Source organism: Silurus aristotelis, assembly GCF_946808225.1.
Source record: "Silurus aristotelis genome assembly, chromosome: 16".
Taxonomy (NCBI): Eukaryota; Metazoa; Chordata; class Actinopteri; order Siluriformes; family Siluridae; genus Silurus; species Silurus aristotelis.
The window spans coordinates 1,097,807-1,118,130 of record NC_139589.1 but is presented as its reverse complement, the minus strand read 5'-3'; the positions used below and the strand labels follow the sequence as shown (position 1 = coordinate 1,118,130).

The window sequence follows — 20,324 nt, the reverse complement described above, 5'->3', positions numbered from 1 at the left end:
ATCACCTAACCATCAAACCAGTTGCAAAAATGTCGTTATTTCCCATTTGCATTTTTTTATTCCACCCTTCATACTTCTGGTACGGTTGCAGGGAGAAGAGGTGGAGAAGGTGGAGGAGTTCAGGTACCTGGGATCAACAATGCAGAGTAAAAGTGAGTGAAAGGGAAAGTTTATAGGACTGTGGCGAGACCTGAGATGTTGTACGGTTTAGAGACAGTGGCATTTAGGAATGATGTGGAGCTGAAGGTAGCAGAGCTGAAGATGTTGAGATGTTCGTTGGGAGTGACGACGATGGACAGGATTAGAAATGAGTTTATTAGAGGGACAGAGCATGTAGGACGTTTTGGAGACAAGGTGAGGGAGGCGAGATTGAGATGGTTTGGACATGTGCAGAGGAGGGACATGGGGTATATCAGTAGGATAATGCTGAGGATGGAGCCACCAGGAAGGAGAAAAAGAGGAAGACCAAGAAGGAGGTTTATGGATGTGGTGAGGGAAGACATGCAGGTAGTTGGTTTGAAAGATGCAGATGTAGAGAACTCTGTGCATCAGGGGCGCTGTATCATGGCTGACCCTGCGCTCCTACCCCAGCTTCTGAACAAGCTCAGATATGCAAAGAAAAGTATTTCACTGTGATTTCACAAAACTTTCAGGATGAAAGACAATAACCTTTTTCTCTTAAAGAGAATTTATAGAGTAAGGAATCATGTTCCCGTCACATTTGTCTCTCCGTCGGAAACCAGACGTGTTCAATTTGAACGTGACTCAAAGCAACGGAGACAATCATCTGTAGTTCAATCATAAATTTATTTCAGTATGTACATCTAATCTCCTCAAAGCAGTGAGAATATTATGTACCAATCCATCCACAATTCACACAAAAACATTTCAAGATTTTATTTTTTTTGGCTGAGCAAAATTAAATCCTTCCAGAATGTGGAAAGAGAAAATTTCCACATACAAACATGCTGTAATCTGTTCAGTGACAAGAAAAAGAACCAGATAAACACAAAAGCTGCAAATAAAGGAAAATATGGACAATATTTAAAATTTATTAGACGGGGGTCGTCACTTTATTCTCATTTCTGCAATCAGCACTCGATTAAACGATCCAGTCTTGAGTTTCTTATAGTAAAAATGGAAATTTGTATACGTTTTTGACAATTATTTCAGATTCTGTTAGAGTTATTACTGACTGTTGTAAAACTAAACTACATATGATACAGAGACAAGAACATGATTGGCTGAAGTTCCAGATCCAGAATGATTTGAGCAAAGTCTCCTACTCAATGTGCGCACACACACACACATACACACACACACACACACACACCGCATTCTGGGGAAAAATGCATTATAAAAAATCAAGTGACTGTCAAAAGATCCTGACTGGATTGTTTTTTTAGGCCATGAATAGCAGGAGTGATGGACCTGCTGTAATGATGGGAACAAGTAAGAAAAAAGGTTAGTTAAATGTGCTGTGTGTATTCAGGGGTAATTCATATCTCAGAAGATTCTGATCGGAAAACTTAGCCATGTGGGGGAAAAAAAACAAATAAAATAAAAGGGGGGAAAAAAAGGTCACAATGCTACGAATGTTTTGTTTAGTTTTTTCCTCCCCAGAACTGAGCAGAGATCCACAGCAGCACAACTCGGTCTTCAGAACCGGGTTCCGTCGAAGGAAGCTACTTCAGAGGCGAAATCTTCAGCGGGATCATTATTCTCGACTCCATGTGCTGAATCAAAGGAACTAATAACGACAAGAAGGGGGGGGGGGGTGTTAAAGATTTGCGATCTGTCTTTTTCTTTCCGATGGGAAGTACGAGTTTTTAAAGCCTCACCCGTGTAGTAGACGACTTCGTCCCAACCTTCGTGCTGCCATGCTGCGTTTCTGGTTTCCTCCCTCGACTGCAGGTCTTTGTACGCTGAAGTGGCAAATGGATGAAAGGTTAAATCGTGAAGAACATTTACATATCCTGCAGAAATGTCCACACACATGGTCCTGAATGGAGGTCGACATATTCATTGACAAAAACCCGCACAGATAGTTTTTCCGGGTTGCCTCTGTTGCTAGAGCCATCATTACGAGAGCGGCCCCTAGAGGCGAATCACTGACACAACGTGCTGCTTTTTTTTTTTACACGCGATACTGCACGCTGCACAGAATGCGCTACATTATATTTATTATTCCAAATTTATTCATATTTAATTAATTAGTTCATATTTATTTCATTTAGCAATTTCCATGATATTTTTTCAAATAAAGTTTAGTACTATTTTATATGGTGTGCAATTTTATCCGGTATCCATTTTAAAAACTATCGCATGATTAATCGGTTATCGATAAGTACGATCCAACCGAGTTAGCGGTATCCGAAAATTTTTTCGCTCGACCGCTACTCCTGAACACTTAAGATTGACTCACCCCACAGGTGATGCACCATGTACAAATTTCCAATTTGAGAGAAGAAGCCTCCCACTGCCTCGTTGTTCTGCTGTCGGAGCTCGATAGCCCGAGCCCTGAAAACACACCACAGCCAGGATTATCATCAGCAAAAATAAACAAAAAATCAGCTTCATTTGAACAGATTACAACAGGACAACAATAATCAGTCAAAAACTTAGTCTGGACTAAACTCTACAAAACGGAGTGTCCACTCAGTCTGACCACTTAGTTGTGTTTCAGCTACATCCTGCACAGACGATGTGTTTTTTTTGCCTCTAAACCAAACAACAAACAAATCAAAAGCAACAGATTTCAGGCTGGAAATGGATTCATATGCAAGAAATTGACCCTTAACTTTTTTACATTGTGACAAACTGCCAAGTTTCTAATGTTCCAGTTGACTTGTGCAATATGTATATATTTACATCCTGGTCAGTGAGTATTGTGAAAATGCTGGATTGTGATTGGCTGGAAGTTCAGGGGTGAATAGCAGATTGTGATTGAACTGTAGATGTAACGAGACGTTTGATGTCATATGTGCTGAGGAAAACGTACCTCAAATGGGTCTGCCGTCACCAAACTACCAGATTATTTTATAAAATTTATTGTAATGCACTAAATCAGTTTGTTCATAAAGACATGCAGAATCAAATTATTATAAGGTAGAAGATTTTATTACAATTAAACAGGCAATAACTTTTTTTTAATTACTGCAAGCAAAAGGCGGTCGAATTGGCATTCATTTATAAAGACTGTATGAACAAAAGTATTGGGACACCTTGACATTTCCAGCCATATGTGTTCTTTTCATAATTGTGTAGGACGTCTCTAGCATGACATGAGCATCATGAAGATCTGCTTACCATGGGTTGGAAAGAAAGATCTCCTGCTATAGAGCTCCAACCCTAGAACACCTCTGGTATGAATGTGGAAGCTGACTGCACCTCAGGCCTCCTCACCTACATCAATACATGACTATACTAACACCCTGCATGTAGTTTCAAAGATCTAGAGGAACATTTTCCCAAAAGAATGGAGCTCATTATAACAGGACTAAATGTGGACTGGGTTGTTAAATATGCACAATCTTATGTTCAGGTGTCCACAAACTTTTGTCCATACAGTCTATATTTTATAGACCGAATTTGCAATTTGAGGAACGTTACCCTGCGTTCTCAAATATCAGCAGCTGTAGAGGCAACAATAAAACCAGGTCAGAGGTTAAATTTGCCTAGAATAAGATAATTAAACAAACAAACAAAAAAACCTGAAACACAATAAAAGTAATAATTAAAAAAAGAAAAAAAAAAAACACCTTACCAGTAATTTCCCCACTCAATCATCGTTCCAGGCTAGAAGAGAAAATGTTTTATTATATACTCGACAGATTTATCATAAAAGTATTCGATGTAACCTAACATGACGTAGAACCTGTAAAATCTAGAACCACTAAATATACACGCCAATGAGGTTCTCTCGTACCCGGAGTTGGTAGGATCTGAGCTCGTAGATGTTAGGCCCGTCTCTGGGTACGGGTTCGTTCCAGAAGCTGAACTCGAGCAGGAGCTGATTTCTACGAGACAGCAGCATCTTCCCTCGTTCTTCTCTGTACTCCATGAACTCCTGATTAGATGAACGTGAAAACAAATAGCACACAGAGTTCAATCAAATTCAGAAGTGTTTTATCAGCGTTTCTGCAGCTTTCACAAAGTCCCATTTTATGAAATTTAAGACCTGTATCACAACATCCAAAAACAAACACACGAATACCAACAGCGAATTTAGGAATATTTTAAAACCCTGATCATGAGATTCAATTCACAGCTTTTTAACAAGTACCTAAAAAAAAAAACACAATCGGTATACAAGCAACAGTAAACGGCCAATAAATAAATACACAACCACACAAAGAAAATTACAGAGTCCAAATTAACAAAAAAATGGAAATAAATCTGAGTATATTGTAAACAAAACCGCTTTGTATAATGGTTCCGAATTACAATATTAAATCTAATCAATTATAATTTGTAATTATACGTATTATTATTACACTTTTAAGTCATGTACATATAAAGAATTTATCAATTAATATAGATTAAATGTGAGTATAGTGGAATTTATTTCGGTATTTCAAAAAGGTGTAAAAATACGCCTGTAATTGATGTGCAAAAATTCAAAGTTCAAAGGAACTGCTAAAATTTCAGGCATCATTCAAACCTAATAGGGACTTTTTTAGAATGAGTATAGGATGAGGTTTTAGGACATGGGAATGTCGGCGTAGTTGCTTCCGAGGACCTCTATATTTAAATAAACACGCACCTTATTCTTCCTGACTTTGTTCATGACGTCGGTCAGGGCGGGGTAGCCTCCTCTGTATCGCCACAGATGCACTGTGAGGAATTAAATCGAGTACAATGAGAGCGTCAGTACATGGAAACCTTTTCGAAAACTGACAAAAGACAGAGCGTTTATAGCTGCTACAATGTAAACGAGGACGAGTTCATAGCAGAAGTTTTCTAGCGGTGTAGGAAACCACCGAACTCATGCGCACCTGCTTGATCCTGCTCTCCGTACCAGGTGTTCCAGGTTCCCACCAGCTCACACGAATATTCAGGGTTGGCGTGGATAGAGGGCAAGACTTGTTCACTGTGTGCGCAAAAGCGGTTAATACGTATTAACACTGAGCGCCTCGGAAAAAAAAATAGAGAGAGAGAGTGCTCCATGAACACACCCTTCACCAAATCACTAACGCTATTGAGTGAAATTTCGCTAGAATAGAAACACGGCGAGATTTCACGCTGATTCGTAAATAGATCAAAATATAAATAAAATAATTTTAGAAATTCTGCGTTTTTAAAAAAAAAAAAAAAAGGCTGGAAGGAAAAACTACTCATGATTGAATAATGAATTAGAATCATCATTACACTTAATTAATAATTGAAACATTTTTTACAAATTAAAAAAAACCACACCAAACTACTACACTGCACCATCTCAATATGGATGAGCTTACCAAAGTTTGTTATAATCATCAAGGCACTCTGGCTTGACATTGTGAACTGTAAAAGAAAGGCATGTTACGCACTGAAACAAACCGCGGCTCGGCTGACTAAAGGAACAAATTTACACGTTGCGGCGCTGATCTTACAGCTAACAGCGCGAGATGGACGCTAGGCTTGTGCGATACGATGTTTTCCTCGTCTCGGGAATCATGTTACATACGACGCCTTTACGATATCCTTTGGATCACGTGCGGCTTTCTGTAGTAGTGTCGCGCGTTTGACGTGTTTATAGCGAACATATAAATAACAACGATTAATAGCTGATCATCAAATTAAATTGATTATACAATAAACATACCTGTTTTCATACCTGTCTCTGCCTGCAAGCAGTACCAGACCACGTGAAGTAATATTGGGAAAAAAATAACGCTAATTTGGACGGAATTCATCCAAAAACTCGACACCATCTCAATATGAAAGATCTCTGCGAATTACACGTTTTACGAATAACGCAAATTTACACACACTATCTGTCACAACTGTTCCAGAGCACACAAACCGTCGTTCTATCATTCGATTTAAACAAAGGATAAATCTGGAGAAGGGATGGAAGTGGAATATCGCACAAGCCTATCGCAGAGCTGTGAGGTGCTGGTCGGGGGAACGTACACTGGATTTTATACAGGTTGTTGTCTTCCTTCTTGGCCAGCAGATGAGAATGAGCGTCCTTCCTGGGGTCGACTTTTCGCACAAAGAGAGATTTAAACCAGCTGTCTTCACGGCTCCGGTTGGAGGACGCTGACAAGGTTCTGAGGAGATACAGAGGGAAGACGTAAAGTGAGTCGTGAAGATACGATAATCAGACAAGTGACGTAGTTTAGAAAAAGAGATTTGTTGGATATTAATACGTGTCTACGTTTTCTCTTTCTCTCTCTCTCACACACACACACACACACACACACACACACACACACACACACCTCCACTCCTTTTTCCTTGACAGCAGCCAGCCATGACGCTGCACAACTTCTCCTCTAAACTCCTCAGATGTTATGTCCCATCTACACCTCCATAATCTCCTCCCCATGATCCTACTCCACATCCAGACATCCGGATGGAACTTAAAAACGATTCCTGCTCAACTTTAAGTTCTATCTCTTTGTATAACGTGGCTCTGAATGTGACCTTGAGCTTTAGCTCCATGGTGTCCATGCTGCATGTTCAGTGCCCTCAGGACCTGCTCCAGCTGCTTCGCTTACTTCCTAACTTCTAGCTTCCAGGCTGAAACGATCTCCAGCCCAAACAGGACCACGGAGTCTCGTGTTTAAACGCTCACACACACACACACCACTCAAACTCCCTGACTAGTCAACTAGCATAGCTGGAATAAACAACTATAAGCAGCATGGAAAACACGTGTTTACACGCTTCTCACCGGATGGTTACTGAAGAGTTCTGTTTGGGTCGGAACCCGCTGGCAGTGTGGTGCAGGCCCTTCCTCAGGCTCTGAAGGACTCTGGTCGCCATCTTTCCTCAATGTCGAGCAGCTCGCGCTTCCTGCTACATAACCGCAGCATGAACTGCGCTGCCATTCAGACTTTTCACCTGTAGGGGGCGGAAAAGGGTCGTGTGGATTAGATAGATAGATAGATTAGATAGATAGATAGATAGATAGATAGATAGATAGATAGATAGATAGATAGATAGATAGATAGATAGATAGATAGATAGATAGATAGATAGATAGATAGATAGATAGATAGATAGATAGATAGATAGATAGATAGATAGATAGATAGATAGATAGATAGATAGATAGATAGATAGATAGAAATAATTGGGTATAAATAATGTATCTTAGAGAGGCAGAGTAAATATGGACAGAGCTTCACCGATCTGTAAAATCCCACTCTTCTGGGAAGATGTTTCACTAGATTTTAGAGTGAGCTTATGGATATTTGTGTTTATCAGAAACAAGGGTGTTAGTAAAGTTAGGTATTGATGGTGTGGAGGCCTGGGGTGCAGTCAGCATTCACATTCATCCCAAAGGTTTTCTGTAGGGTTGAGATCAAGATCTTCCTCTTCATTCCATGTAAACAACATCTTTATGTTTTCCATGCTGGAACAGGTTTGGGTTTCCAAGTTTAAGTGAATGCAAAATTTTATTATAGCGCCATGTAACGTCCTGTAGAATTGTGTGCCTCCGGCTTTGTGGTAACAGTTTGGAGAAGAACCACATATGGCAGGGAAGGTCAGGTGCCCCAATACGTTTGTCAATATAGTGTATGCGATATATGAGAAAAGTCGGAAAAAGGAAATAATCACCTCAGTGACACATATAGTTTTAGATTTAAAATTAGTAAAAGTGACGATTAACTTCAAAGCAACATTTACTTTCGGTCCACGACCCTCAACCCTCCGATCTGCTTTTAATCCTCTCCAGAGGAACAATTCACACTTTTATTTACATGGGATTATCAAACTCTTCTCCGAAGTGGTGATAAACATGTACAGTACAGTACAATGTGCAACTCTGCGGCGATTGAAAGTAACATCCACAGGCTGTGTCTATCCGGTCATACTTGCTGACACTACAAACCTGAAGGTTAACCCAGGGTTTAGATCTGTACGGTGGAAAAATATCAGATTATGAACACCAGGGATTAATTGTTAACCCGACATGATCCACGAAAAGTTTGGATGGAAATGGAAGAAGGGTTGTGTTTATGCAGAGTTTGAATGAACACATTGTAGTGAAAGGATCATTTGAAGCTGACTGATGATTCATGTATCATATATTGGAAGGAAGAAAACTTGGCTCGCATATAGCCCCGGGGAAGGACTTTGAATCAGGACCACAGAGTCCTGCATTTAATAAAATATCACTGAACAACACACTTCACCAGTGATGGAACTGTAACGAATGGACATTCGTTAATAAGGATAAGGACAGCTTCCCTTATGTGCCTGGTTCTTCTCGAGGTTTCTTCATCATGCTATCTCGGGGAGTTCTTCTCCTTCACCTTGTTCCCCACTGGTTCACTCATTATGGACAAACAGTTATAAGGAGCAAACTTATAGCCACTAAACTTATGCATTCTTACTGTATAACTTCTTTATCTCTGTAAAACGGCTTTAGGATGATGTCCATTGTTAAAAACATTCTACAAATATCAAACATCAAACAAGGTGCCAAGAGAGAGAAATCACTTTGTTGATCCCAGAGTGAAATTCAAAGCTATAGAATTCAATTCATGTTTATTTGTGTTGCGCTTTTAACCATGAACATCGTCTCAGAGCAGATTTACACAGATAATGTGGTGATAAAAATGAAGATGTTCTTTATAAGTGTAAGTTTGTCCCTGATGAACGAGTCGGTGGAGACTGTGCTGAAGGAAAAACTCCCTGAGATACAGAAGGAAGAAACCTTGAGAGGAACCAGACTCAAGAGGGAACCTCATCCTCACATGGGTGCCACCAAATGTCCATTTATTGCAGATAAACGATGTTGGGGTGCAGTGATGAAGAATCAGAGCAAACTGGAGTCCTGAGTCAGTGTAGCAGACTGTTGATATTAACTACAGTCCAAATCCATCCTCTAAGCTCCTGTTCTTACTCCAGAATTTCATGGAACTAGCCAACGTGTTGGTGAGAAACCGTCCACAGCTGCACAGAGTCGCCTCCAGTCGAAGAGAACATCATCCAGAGGCAGGCCTGAACGAAGTGGGAAGATCTGAGGAGAGAAGAGGAGCAGGAACAGTGGTCACTGGAACCTCAGGAGCATGTTTAACTCCAGAGAAAGAGAGAGAGAGAGAGAGAGAGAGAGAGAGAGAGAGAGAGAGAGAAAGAAGAGGGGTGACAGGAAGAGAATAATATGGATTATTATTATCCCAGGGATCTCTGGGATAAGAGACGACCCACCACACCACCGTCAACAAACCTGAGTGAACGTGTGAAAGTGAGGAGACGACAGCATACAAATATCCCAGTTCACCAAACACTTGATATCCATGTTTCCTCCAGCTCTGCTCCTTCGCCTACTGAAAAAAGACGACTAAATAAATGTTTTCATCCTCAATTTGAACACTGAGACTGTGTCTGAGTCCCGAACACTGATTGGAAGGCTGTTCCCTAACTGTGGGGTTTATAAGAGAAACATCTGCCCCCTGCTGCAGTCTTCATTATTTGAGGTACCAACAAATAGCCTGCACCTTTTGATCTAAGTAGGTGTGGAGGATCATATTGGTACAGAAGTTCACTCAGATACTGCGGCGTGAGAGCATTACAGATTTAATTGGGAGCAGTGTAGATGATTGAAACAGGGCTGATGTGCTCATATTTTCTAGAATAGTAATAACTATTTTACTGTTGATTAATTACATTTCTACACACATTTCATTACTTTCAGTTCCTTATTTGCAGTTTTCTATATTGGATATTCAGAATATTGTTTATATTCTGTTCACTTTGATTCATTTCTATTTGTAAAGCATTTGTTCAATTACATTCATAGATAAAGCGGTAATTGTTTCTTTTTCCCGCCTAATCGTTAATTGTTTACCACTAACGAATGAGACAGTGGTGACAGTGTGACTGTACCTGTCCTCATCCTCAACACCCAACGTCCATTTATTACTGTTCAGTGATTGGTGCTTGAATTTGAATACAGAATTGTTTATGCAACCTGAGGTCCTGAGCACATTGTAGTGGACTATTGATATTAGTTACAGTCCAAATCCATCCTGAAAGTTCTTGAGTTGCTCATAAGTTCATTGATCTTTAGACTGTTGATGTGGAACCATCCTCACTCACAGCGTCACAAGGCGTCACGGTGAACCAAGCAGATCTGAAGAGAAGAAAAAGTGTAGGGACTCTGGCAAGACTCGCTATGGGAGAACTAAAATGTTAACACAGACATGAGGGACCTCTGGGATAGGAGATGGCCCAACATACAACCTCCAACAGAAGTTAAATTTAAAACTCAATATTTAACATTAACTCTATATTATATTACTATTCTGCTTCTCCACTCATGATAAAGTTTGATTAATGTTTATTCTGGCATTACAAATAGTAAGAAATACGTGACCAGGCCCCTATATGTTCAGAAATGTTCTGGTTCTGCTTCATACCACACAGGAACTGGTCGAGGAACCCATTTTTTTTCTCGAGGTGCATCTGAGGAACGCTCGTGTTCCGAGTCGGCCTATGACTGCATTTGTGGGCGGGGCTAAGCGCGTCGAACGAGCCAATGAGACGCGAAGCTTCATATCCCATCTTTCGACCTCGTGAACGTGGCGCGCATGCGCGTTTTCTCGGGAAACGATAAAAAACTGTAATGCACGCAGCTGCTTCAATTCTGACAACAAACACAGTGACATACAAGACTAGATAGTTCAAACATTAATGTCCTTGTCGGTAGCTGTGTGAATTAAAGGTCACCTTAAAGCAGACAGAGTGAAGTTTTTCAGTTCTTCAAGTCTCCAGTCCAGACATCTATCCATCTATAACCCATCTGTGAGTATGCTTTTCCTCTTGCTTTTGTTTTTCTGCTCTGCAGTAAGTCTGAGGATTACATGCATCATTAAAAAAAACAACACATTTTCATATTTTCTTCTGCATTAACTCAGGATTGACTCCTGCATTCACTACATCACCTGTTTGATCTTTTCACATGTGTGATGTGTGAATATCTATAAAAAAAAAAAAAAGTATGAATTTGATCATAAAACATTTATTAAATGTAGCCAAAGAACAATAGAATATAACCCGCATTCGCACGATGGGTTTATATGAAGCCACTGACAATCCTGAAGGTGGAAGTTCCTGCTCGAGGAACGAAGGTGTGCTTTGGATTTGAACTTGAAACGATCAGATCATTTCCAGAGTTATTATAACCCTCCTCAATCTTATCATAAATTGTACTTCTTTGTTGTTTAATCTGAATCTGATTCCTCAAAAATCCCCTTTAATGAACATTAATAAACAGTGTTGGGTGAAGTCCATCATTCCTACGCTGGAGTAAAAGTACCAAACTCCTGCTGAAACATGACTGTAATAAAAGTAAAACTCCTCCTTTTATATTTCTACTCGAGTAAAAGTTTCTGAACACACGTAAATACAAAGGGTAAGAATAGGGATGTATGAGAAAGTGAACTATAGTTTCTATAGTACAATATTACACATTTATTTTCAGGTTTGTTGATATCATTTGACTGTTTTGCAGATCATGGCTTTAGTCCAGATGTTTGTGAAGCTTCGAGGGTCTGTACAGTCTGTATCTCGGGCCTGGGGATGTGCACCAGTGACGGTTGGAAGCAATAGATGCCAGCACACAGCACCTCAGGATACTTATCACTGGCAACTGTTGGACGACTGTTTCCGTAGGTGGTTTTGCCATGCAGAGAAAAAAAAAAACATCTCCAGGTCGTTTTTTTTGCCTGTACAGGTTTCCACGATTAAATACGGAATAACACACCTGCGGTTGTGCTGTTTTTGCAAAATAATCCCCTCTGCCTCCGAGTGAAACAACGCAGCGTGTTATTCCGATTCAACGTGCCTTTTTTTTTTTAATGGTACCATTTTTATGGATGTATTTGAGAACTTCCTGTTCGCTGTTACTTCATATATATAGCAGATATAAAAAGATGTTGTAACGAACTTCTTCCGTTCTGATTAATTTCCTGTATAAGAAAACCTGAAAACTGAGCTGACACTGGAGACTCCTTTCATGATTATACCAGAATTATCAGAATCAGGACACGTTATTAATCTCATTGGGAAATTGTTTGGTTGCAGTTGCGCAGAGTAAAAAATGAAAAGGAAAAAAAATAAAATGTAAATTTATATAAATACATATTAATTGAAATGGAATTTTTAACAGCGGTGAAAAGAGATGCCAGAAAACTAGACTACAGTAACAGTTATAAAAGTTACTGCACATGTAATGAGCTGTTGGTATAGAAACGAATAATCTATTAAAATGGTATAGGAAATGTTGAGTATGAAATAACTTCTCGTTCCAATCTGCAGAACTCCGTTATGGTGGTCTCGTGATGCACTTTAACTACGTGTGGCTGAGGGATCACTGCCGCTCGGCCTCATGCTACAACTCCAAGACAAACCAGCGTAACTTAGACACCGGCAGCATCGATCTCAACATCCGTCCCACGAAGACCCGGGTGGACGAGGAGAATCTCTTCCTGACATGTAAATCCCAGCTGATTTGAGATCATTTTTCATCATTTGAACAGGAGAACTTTAGGTTATCTTTTCATTTCTGATTATCATCCACGGGTTTATTATGTAAGACTCTCCACTCCCGCGTTGTTATCATGATGTCCTGTATTTTTCTCCATGATGTCTCATTTTGTATCAATGCAACGATGCTAGGCATAGATAAGGTATTATATAACTTTGTTATAAAAAGATCAAGTTCGAAAGTTCACTCCCACACGTTATTGTTTTCATGAAAGTTATTAAGTAACCTCTGAGGATTGTCTATTATCTGTTACTTTGATCAGAAGAGAAGTGAGTTTGTGTTTGGCTTCTATATAAGAAATAATATATAACAGGAAAAATTAGGCGTCTGCCCAAGAAATCAACTGAGAAGAGAATCGTACGATATTTCTCCAAAAATAACAGGATTTTTATGAATGTCAAATTTTCTGTACTGATTTTACATTTACAAAATTTGGTAGATCTTCTTAATAAGAGCTACTTACATTTATCTCATTTATACACCGTGCAGCTATGGGTTTAAGGGCCTTGCTCAGGGGTCCAGAACTCACAACCTTCAGATCCAAAGTACAATCCCTTAAACACTATATGGCAGATTTATCACTTAACATTAAACTACTGCTCAATAAACAAACCATGTGTGACAGTGGCAAGGAAATCCCCCTGAAACCACATGAGCAAGAAACCTTGAAAGGGAACTTCACGAGAATCATAGAGGAACCTCCGGATAGTGGCAAAATAATTTATTATAATGATGTTCTGTATAGACAAGCAGTGCTAGAACCGTCGTTTCTGAATACAAAACAGTTTACATCTGTCATGTCAAAGTGAAATAGTTGAGATACAAACTGTAATTTTCTTTAGCAAATGGATCAGATAGTTCAGCAGGGCAGAAGAATTCAGGATCGCTGCTATTTCAAGAATAATATGTGTCGCTTGAAAACACCCCAAACTACCTCACATGAACCTTTCCAGATGTGCACAAATCCCTAAAAGAAAAGCTTTAAACACAATGCTTGATTAAATAAATAGGGTTTCAGCCACATTAATTGCAAGGCTGTTTCAGTGGGTTTTTGTGAGGAAAAATAAGAAACTATGCAGAAAAAAAATGTCTGTCTTTATTATTCAAGGTACCAACAAAGAGCCTGCACTATTTGCTCAAAGCCACTGTAGCGGATCATGAAACACCAAAGTTAGATCATTAAGTGCTTAATTGCTCATTAGTAGTGTTTTATAATCGATTACTTGTCCAAATGTTGTTACCAATAAATAACCTCATTAGAATCCAAGTAAAAAAAAAAACATAAAACATGACACGTACAATAAATATAGGTGTGTTTCGCTACCCACAGGGCCCGACGGTCACGCTACACGCTACAACCTGGCCTGGCTGGCGAAGAACAGCTATGAGAGCCAGAAATGGAGTGCTAAACAACCACGAATCCTGTGGAACTCAGAGATTTACACCAATGCCAAAGTGACTCCCGTCAGCTGGGAGAAGTTCATGAGCTGCGACGAAGAATTGAAGATGTTTCTAAACAACTTTTTACTGTACGGCATTGCGTTTGTGGAGGATGTCCCGGCTACGATCGATGCTACTGAGACAGTGAGCAAAAGAGTTAGCGTTATCAGGTGAGAAAAGGTTTTTTTTACCTTTTATATACGACATATCACAGGATGTATCTGTCAAAGCATAATGTTTGTACAATATAATGAAATCAGCAAATCCGATTTAAAACGAGGTCTCATCCGATACAGATCCGTATACTTCATTAGGACTGGGCAATATTATCAATATCGTGATAACTGGTGGGACGATACATTGTCTAGAGACTTAATAATGTACATGACCGGAATGTTCTTGCTTTTCCAGAGAGACGATGTACGGCCGAATGTGGAGTTTCACGTCCGATTTCTCTCGCGGTGACACGGCATACACGAAGCTGGCCCTGGACCGCCACACAGACACATCCTACTTCCAAGAACCTTGTGGGTAAGTATGCAAAAAGATCTCGATTTGACCCTGTGAGCTGCTGTTGCTCACCTCATGCTCACCTTAAAGGACCTTCTAACGTGACAAAAGATGCAGAGAAGCGCGTGTTCTTCTGTATGAGCAGCAAATGCTGAAGAAGTACGAACGTGACACCAGAAATGAAATCATGGCTTTGTTTCGGTTCCCCGTCTGCCACTTCCGGATTAGTTTAATCTTTTTTGTAAATCTGTATGCTTTGCCTCGTCTGTGCTACTCGAAGCTGGTCACGTCTCTGTTGCGTAAACGTGATCCGGGGGGCTTGCAACCGTCAGTGGAGTGCATGAGAGTGAATACGCTGAACATTAACACGTGCACTTGCCCAGGAATCGACCCCTGGTGCATTTTCTTCTTTATGCAGAAGTGAGAATGTAGCGATCACAGTAGGAGGTGAAGAGCAAAGCTGAAACGGAGGTCACGTGATCTCGATTTATATTTATAGAATAACGTATTTAAGGTGGTCCTTTTGCGCGTTTTCGCTACACATTCCTCTCTTTTATTGACCAGATTTTTTTTCAATGTTACCATTGTCAAATATTTAACCTAGGAATGCTTTACATGTTCTTTTTCCATCCCCACATCCATCCATCCATCCACGTTTTTGCTTTTCTTTTGCATGTGAGCAAACATGTGTTCATGAGCTTTGTACAGTAATGATATACAGTGAGGAAAATAAGTATTTGAACACCCTGCTATTTTGCAAGTTCTCCCACTTAGAAATCATGGAGGGTCTGAAATTGTCATTGTAGGTGCATGTCCACTGTGAGAGACATAATCTAAAAAAAAAATCCAGAAATCACAATGTATGATTTTTAAACTATTTATTTGTATGATACAGCTGCAAATAAGTATTTGAACACCTGAGAAAGTCAATGTTAATATTTGGTACAGTAGCCTTTGTTTGCAATTACAGAGGTCAAACGTTTCCTGTAGTTTTTCACCAGGTTTGCACACACTGCAGGAGGGATTTTGGCCCACTCCTCCACACAGATCTTCTCTAGATCAGTCAGGTTTCTGGCCTGTTGCTGAGAAACACGGAGTTTGAGCTCCCTCCAAAGATTCTCTATTGTGTTTAGGTCTGGAGACTGGCTAGGCCACGCCAGAACCTTGATATGCTTCTTACAGAGCCACTCCTTGGTTATCCTGGCTGTGTGCTTCCGGTCATTGTCATGTTGGAAGACCCAGCCTCAACCCATCTTCAATGCTGGAAGGAGGTTGTTCCCCAAAATCTCGCAATACATGGCCCCGGTCATCCTCTCCTTAATACAGTGCAGTCGCCCTGTCCCATGTGCAGAAAAACACCCCCAAAGCATGATGCTACCACCCCCATGCTTCACAGTAGAGATGGTGTTCTTGGGATGGTACTCATCATTCTTCTTCCTCCAAACACGTTTAGTGGAATTATGACCCAAAAGTTCTATTTTGGTCTCATCTGACCACATGACTTTCTCCCATGACTCCTCTGGATCATCCAAATGGTCATTGGCAAACTTAAGACGTGCCTGGACATGTGCTGGTTTAAGCAGGGGAACCTTCCGTGCCATGCATGATTTCAAACCATGACGTCTTAGTGTATTACCAACAGTAACCTTGGAAACGGTGGTCCCAGCTCTTTTCAGGTCATTGACCAGCTCCTCCCGTGTAGTTCTGGGCTGATTTCTCACCTTCCTTAGGATCATTGAGACCCCACGAGGTGAGATCTTGCATGGAGCCCCAGTCCGAGGGAGATTGACAGTCATGTTTAGCTTCTTCCATTTTCTAATGATTGCTCCAACAGTGGACCTTTTTTAACCAAGCTGCTTGGCAATTTCCCCGTAGCCCTTTCCAGCCTTGTGGAGGTGTACAATTTTGTCTCTAGTGTCTTTGGACAGCTCTTTGGTCTTGGCCATGTTAGTAGTTGGACTCTTACTGATTGTATGGGGTGGACAGGTGTCTTTATGCAGCTAACAACCTCAAACAGGTGCATCTAATTTAGGATAATAAATGTAGTGGAGGTGGACATTTTAAAGGCAGACTAACAGGTCTTTGAGGGTCAGAATTCTAGCTGATAGACAGGTGTTCAAATACTTATTTACAGCTGTATCATACAAATAAATAGTTTAAAAATCATATATTGTGATTTCTGGATTTTTTTTTTAGATTATGTCTCTCACAGTGGACATGCACCTACGATGACAATTTCAGACCCCTCCATGAGTTCTAAGTGGGAGAACTTGCAAAATAGCAGGGTGTTCAAATACTTATTTTCCTCACTGTAGATGTTTTTATTTATATGTTGTTCTTCTTATAATCAAAGAGATATAGATATAAATTTTCCCTCTTTCATTTGAATGCTGAAACCATTTTACAATGCTCCAAAGCCACTTAAACATAAACATCAGGGTTAAATATTCATTTCTAGTCATTCATGCGTTTTACTCCTCCTGCCTGCTCTTCAGGATTCAGGTCTTCCACTGTCTGAGGCACGAGGGGACCGGCGGCAGGACTCTGTTAGTAGACGGCTTCAATTCGGCGAACAACGTCCTCGAGCAGTCTCCAGAGAACTTTGAGCTCCTGTCACAAGTCCCCATCAAACACGAGTTCATCGAGAACACCGGCGATTATCAGAACCACATGATCGGCATCGGCCCGGTAGTCAACGTCTACCCCTGGAACAACAACGTCTACATGATGAGGTAGAAGGACACACGCATTGTTTATGTTCTCTCGGTTCACCACATCTCTCTTTTTCTCTGTTCATTAATTTAAGGATATTAAAGTGGTATTATTGTTAAATCTTAAATAAATCATGGTGGCAAATAAAGTTCTCAAAAAATCCGAAAACAAAAATACTACCTGTGCTGTTTAAATAAACATATTTCATTATCACTTTCATTCTAATGCACTTTTTTAATGCTTCTACATATGAAAGCATAGCAATGTAATTATGTAATATGCAAAATATCAATGCAATATTTATTACAATTTTCCATTACCATATGTGCAAACTTTGTGTGTGAAATTTGTGTAAACATTTACTTTCAACAGTAGTTATATGAGTTACATACTAAGGTTAACCCTTGGGGTTTGGGGAGGTTCGCGCTGTTACTGAAGATCACATTCGTTGACCATCGTCTGTATTTTAAGCTCTCAGTACATTTTCAAATCCACATCGAGTTAAGGTTATTTAATGAAAATGCATTTTCCAAACGACTTAAAAGTGATTGTCAATGCATTTAAATCACAAATGTGCTACCTTTTTGTTATACCTACGAGCCTGAATGCCTCAAACACATACATGTTGTTGTTCGCAATGTTGCTTAGGTACAACAACTATGATCGTGCGGTGATAAACACGGTTCCTCACAACGTGACGCAGCGCTGGTACGTGGCACACAGACAGCTCACCGACGAGCTCCGGAAACCCGAGAACGAGCTGTGGGTCAAACTCAAACCGGGCAAGGTACTGTAACAAAACTTCACCTGCTTCAACCTATAACCATCTTTTATAATGAGAAAGTTTTCTTATTGTTATGTTCTGCTTGTTCAGGTTCTCTTCATCGATAATTGGCGAGTGTTGCACGGTCGAGACTCATTCACAGGACTACGCCAGCTCTGTGGCTGCTATTTGACCAGAGATGACGTCCTCAACACTGCTCGCGCTCTGGGCCTTCAGGCTTGATCATCATCTGAGTAGCACTAGAACGTCCAACAGAAAAGGACAGGCTGAATCGATGCTGACAAGCAAAAAATGTCAAACTGTTGAAAATCAGTTCAGTTTTATTTGTAAAGCGCTTTTAATAATGGACAATGGTCAAAAAGTATTTTTACAGGAATAGAGCGAGGGGTGGTGAGGGAACACACGATGAGGAAGAAACCTTGAGATCAAGCAGACTCAAACAGGAACCTCACCACTCCACTGCTCCTCATCCTCTTCTTCATCTCATTACTGGACAGTGTGAATATAAATAATTCCTTTCTAAAATCGTGCATTAATACAGAGTGGTGCAGGGAAACGCAGGGTAATTTTGGAACTAGGAGTTCCGACCCTGCGATGTCAATTGTTGGGAACCAGTGCGAGCTCATTTCAAACCCCTTAACATTAGTTATAGGTATTACAGGTTAGGACGTCATGATCGTGCCTCAAAGAAACGTGTTCACCCTTAAAAAAGAAGTCCCACACACCAGAGAATATCGAGGATGTATGACCTGTCATCATGAGGAGCCCTGACACATCACTGTGATGGGACACGATCATGACGTCCTAACTGGTAAATTCCCTTTGCGCAGCTCTCACACTATCACCATTCTTACAAACCCGTTGTGCACCATTATCACTAACGGCAAGGGATTCGAAAGGAGCGCTGGGTCCAAACAGTCGCCCGCACCCCAGGGTCCCCAACTCCCTAGTTCCAAAATTTCACGTTTATCCTCAAAGGTGTAGAAAATCTACTTTGTTAAGGTTTTCAATGAGCCAATGAATCTGGAAATTGTATTTTTTCGCTTTTACTAAAGATACACACGGGAGATAAAGCTGAGAGATACAAGAAGGAAAAAAATCTAGCACTTTGACAATGCTGATATTCGGTGATCATGGTTATGTTTTTAAATGTATTCATGTGGACAGGGTTGTACCAAAACACCTGCTTTACGCTGATGTATTGTAGCCTCACATGAGCAAAACCTGTACATTAATGTAGTATGCTGTAAAACTCTCAAAATTGTGTTTTGAGAAAGTTTTGGTTTGAAATTGACTTTGAAATAAATTGTACAATCTTACAGTAATCAAGCTCCCACACAATACGGACAGCTATTATTATTTTACGGTACTTTCCCACGTGGTAAATTGACACATAAACCAAAAAAAAGATAATGTTACTAAACATAAATACATAAAATAATGTTGAAAATTATTGTTGTTGTATCTTTTTTTGGTCTTGTAATAAGGCAACGTCAAATGCCAGATAACTGTAATTCTGATTTATACAGTTATTTTACAGCAATTAATTTTTAAGAAAATGTGCACTTACAAATAAGTAAAGACGTAGAATTTAAACGTGGTCGCGTTTTATTTACTGTATATTCAATTTACCTTGAAGTTCAGACCTGAGCTTTTATTTTAGCTCGTTGTCTTGGCATAGTCAACAGTCTGTAACAAAAGTATATAAAAAATACAAGCTAAATTGCAGATGTTCTTCCTGTTCTCTATTTCTGCTGACCATCTCACTCTCTATTTCCATTTGTTTGAGGATATTAAGGTAGTAAATGTAGTTTTTCTGTCCCTGAAAGGCCTTTGCCACTTGGCACACAAATTTGAGCTAAAAATGATCTAAAGAGTACCACCAGGACATTATCTCATAGTCACAGTACTCAGTGATTATTATTATAGAGCTTTTGATGCCATTTGTGTCCTTGAAGAAAATCCTCTCCAGTCCAGGATGTAATGAACTTCCAGCAATTCAAGAACAACCCTCACATGGCTTTACTTTTCTATGGGACACACCCTGAACCATGTCTGCTGATAAGTGAGCAAACACTTGCTAATCTTCTCTAAAATGTAACAGTACATCCGCCATCATCCCAGATTGTGCTAATCTACGCCGTTCCTTTTGTGTTCTGTTCCAAACAA

At 40.0% G+C, this 20,324-nt stretch overlaps 2 protein-coding genes across 3 annotated transcripts; one reads left to right on the top strand and one right to left on the bottom strand.

Moving 5' to 3' along the window:
• Positions 1-788: 788 nt before the first annotated feature.
• LOC310738928 (protein NipSnap homolog 2-like) lies at positions 789-7,048 on the bottom strand. 2 transcript variants are annotated; one of them, XR_014537188.1, is made up of 11 exons: positions 6,884-7,048; positions 6,118-6,257; positions 5,460-5,505; positions 4,998-5,092; positions 4,766-4,836; positions 3,929-4,069; positions 3,767-3,798; positions 2,426-2,520; positions 1,842-1,925; positions 1,582-1,750; positions 789-1,540 (listed from the first exon to the last, which is right to left on the bottom strand). XR_014537188.1 is itself a non-coding variant. In XM_083564439.1 (10 exons), the coding sequence occupies exons 1-10, from the start codon at positions 6,973-6,975 to the stop codon at positions 1,686-1,688; spliced, it is 861 nt and encodes a 286-aa protein (XP_083420565.1). In that variant the 5' UTR covers positions 6,976-7,048; the 3' UTR covers positions 789-1,685. The 2 variants fall into 2 exon arrangements, 1 of the variants encoding a protein (XP_083420565.1); XM_083564439.1 differs by having other exon boundaries at positions 789-1,750.
• Positions 7,049-10,748: 3,700 nt separating this feature from the next.
• On the top strand, positions 10,749-19,480 carry tmlhe (trimethyllysine hydroxylase, epsilon). Its single transcript, XM_083564400.1, has 8 exons — positions 10,749-10,965; positions 11,675-11,831; positions 12,481-12,657; positions 14,040-14,319; positions 14,561-14,680; positions 17,155-17,391; positions 18,020-18,158; positions 18,246-19,480. The coding sequence occupies exons 2-8, from the start codon at positions 11,678-11,680 to the stop codon at positions 18,375-18,377; spliced, it is 1,239 nt and encodes a 412-aa protein (XP_083420526.1). The 5' UTR covers positions 10,749-10,965; positions 11,675-11,677; the 3' UTR covers positions 18,378-19,480.
• Positions 19,481-20,324: the final 844 nt, after the last annotated feature.

Coding starts and splice junctions, on each gene's coding strand:
- tmlhe (XM_083564400.1), top strand. CDS start 11,678: ATGGCTTTAGTCCAGATGTTTGTGAAGCTTCGAGGGTCTGTACAGTCT. Junction 12,658..14,039: donor GGAGAATCTCTTCCTGACAT/GTAAATCCCAGC, acceptor CGCTACCCACAG/GGCCCGACGGTCACGCTACA. Junction 18,159..18,245: donor TCAAACTCAAACCGGGCAAG/GTACTGTAACAA, acceptor CTGCTTGTTCAG/GTTCTCTTCATCGATAATTG.
- LOC310738928 (XM_083564439.1), bottom strand. CDS start 6,975: ATGGCGACCAGAGTCCTTCAGAGCCTGAGGAAGGGCCTGCACCACACT. Junction 3,799..3,928: donor TCAGATCCTACCAACTCCGG/GTACGAGAGAAC, acceptor TTTCTCTTCTAG/CCTGGAACGATGATTGAGTG. Junction 1,751..1,841: donor CGAAGTCGTCTACTACACGG/GTGAGGCTTTAA, acceptor TGTCGTTATTAG/TTCCTTTGATTCAGCACATG.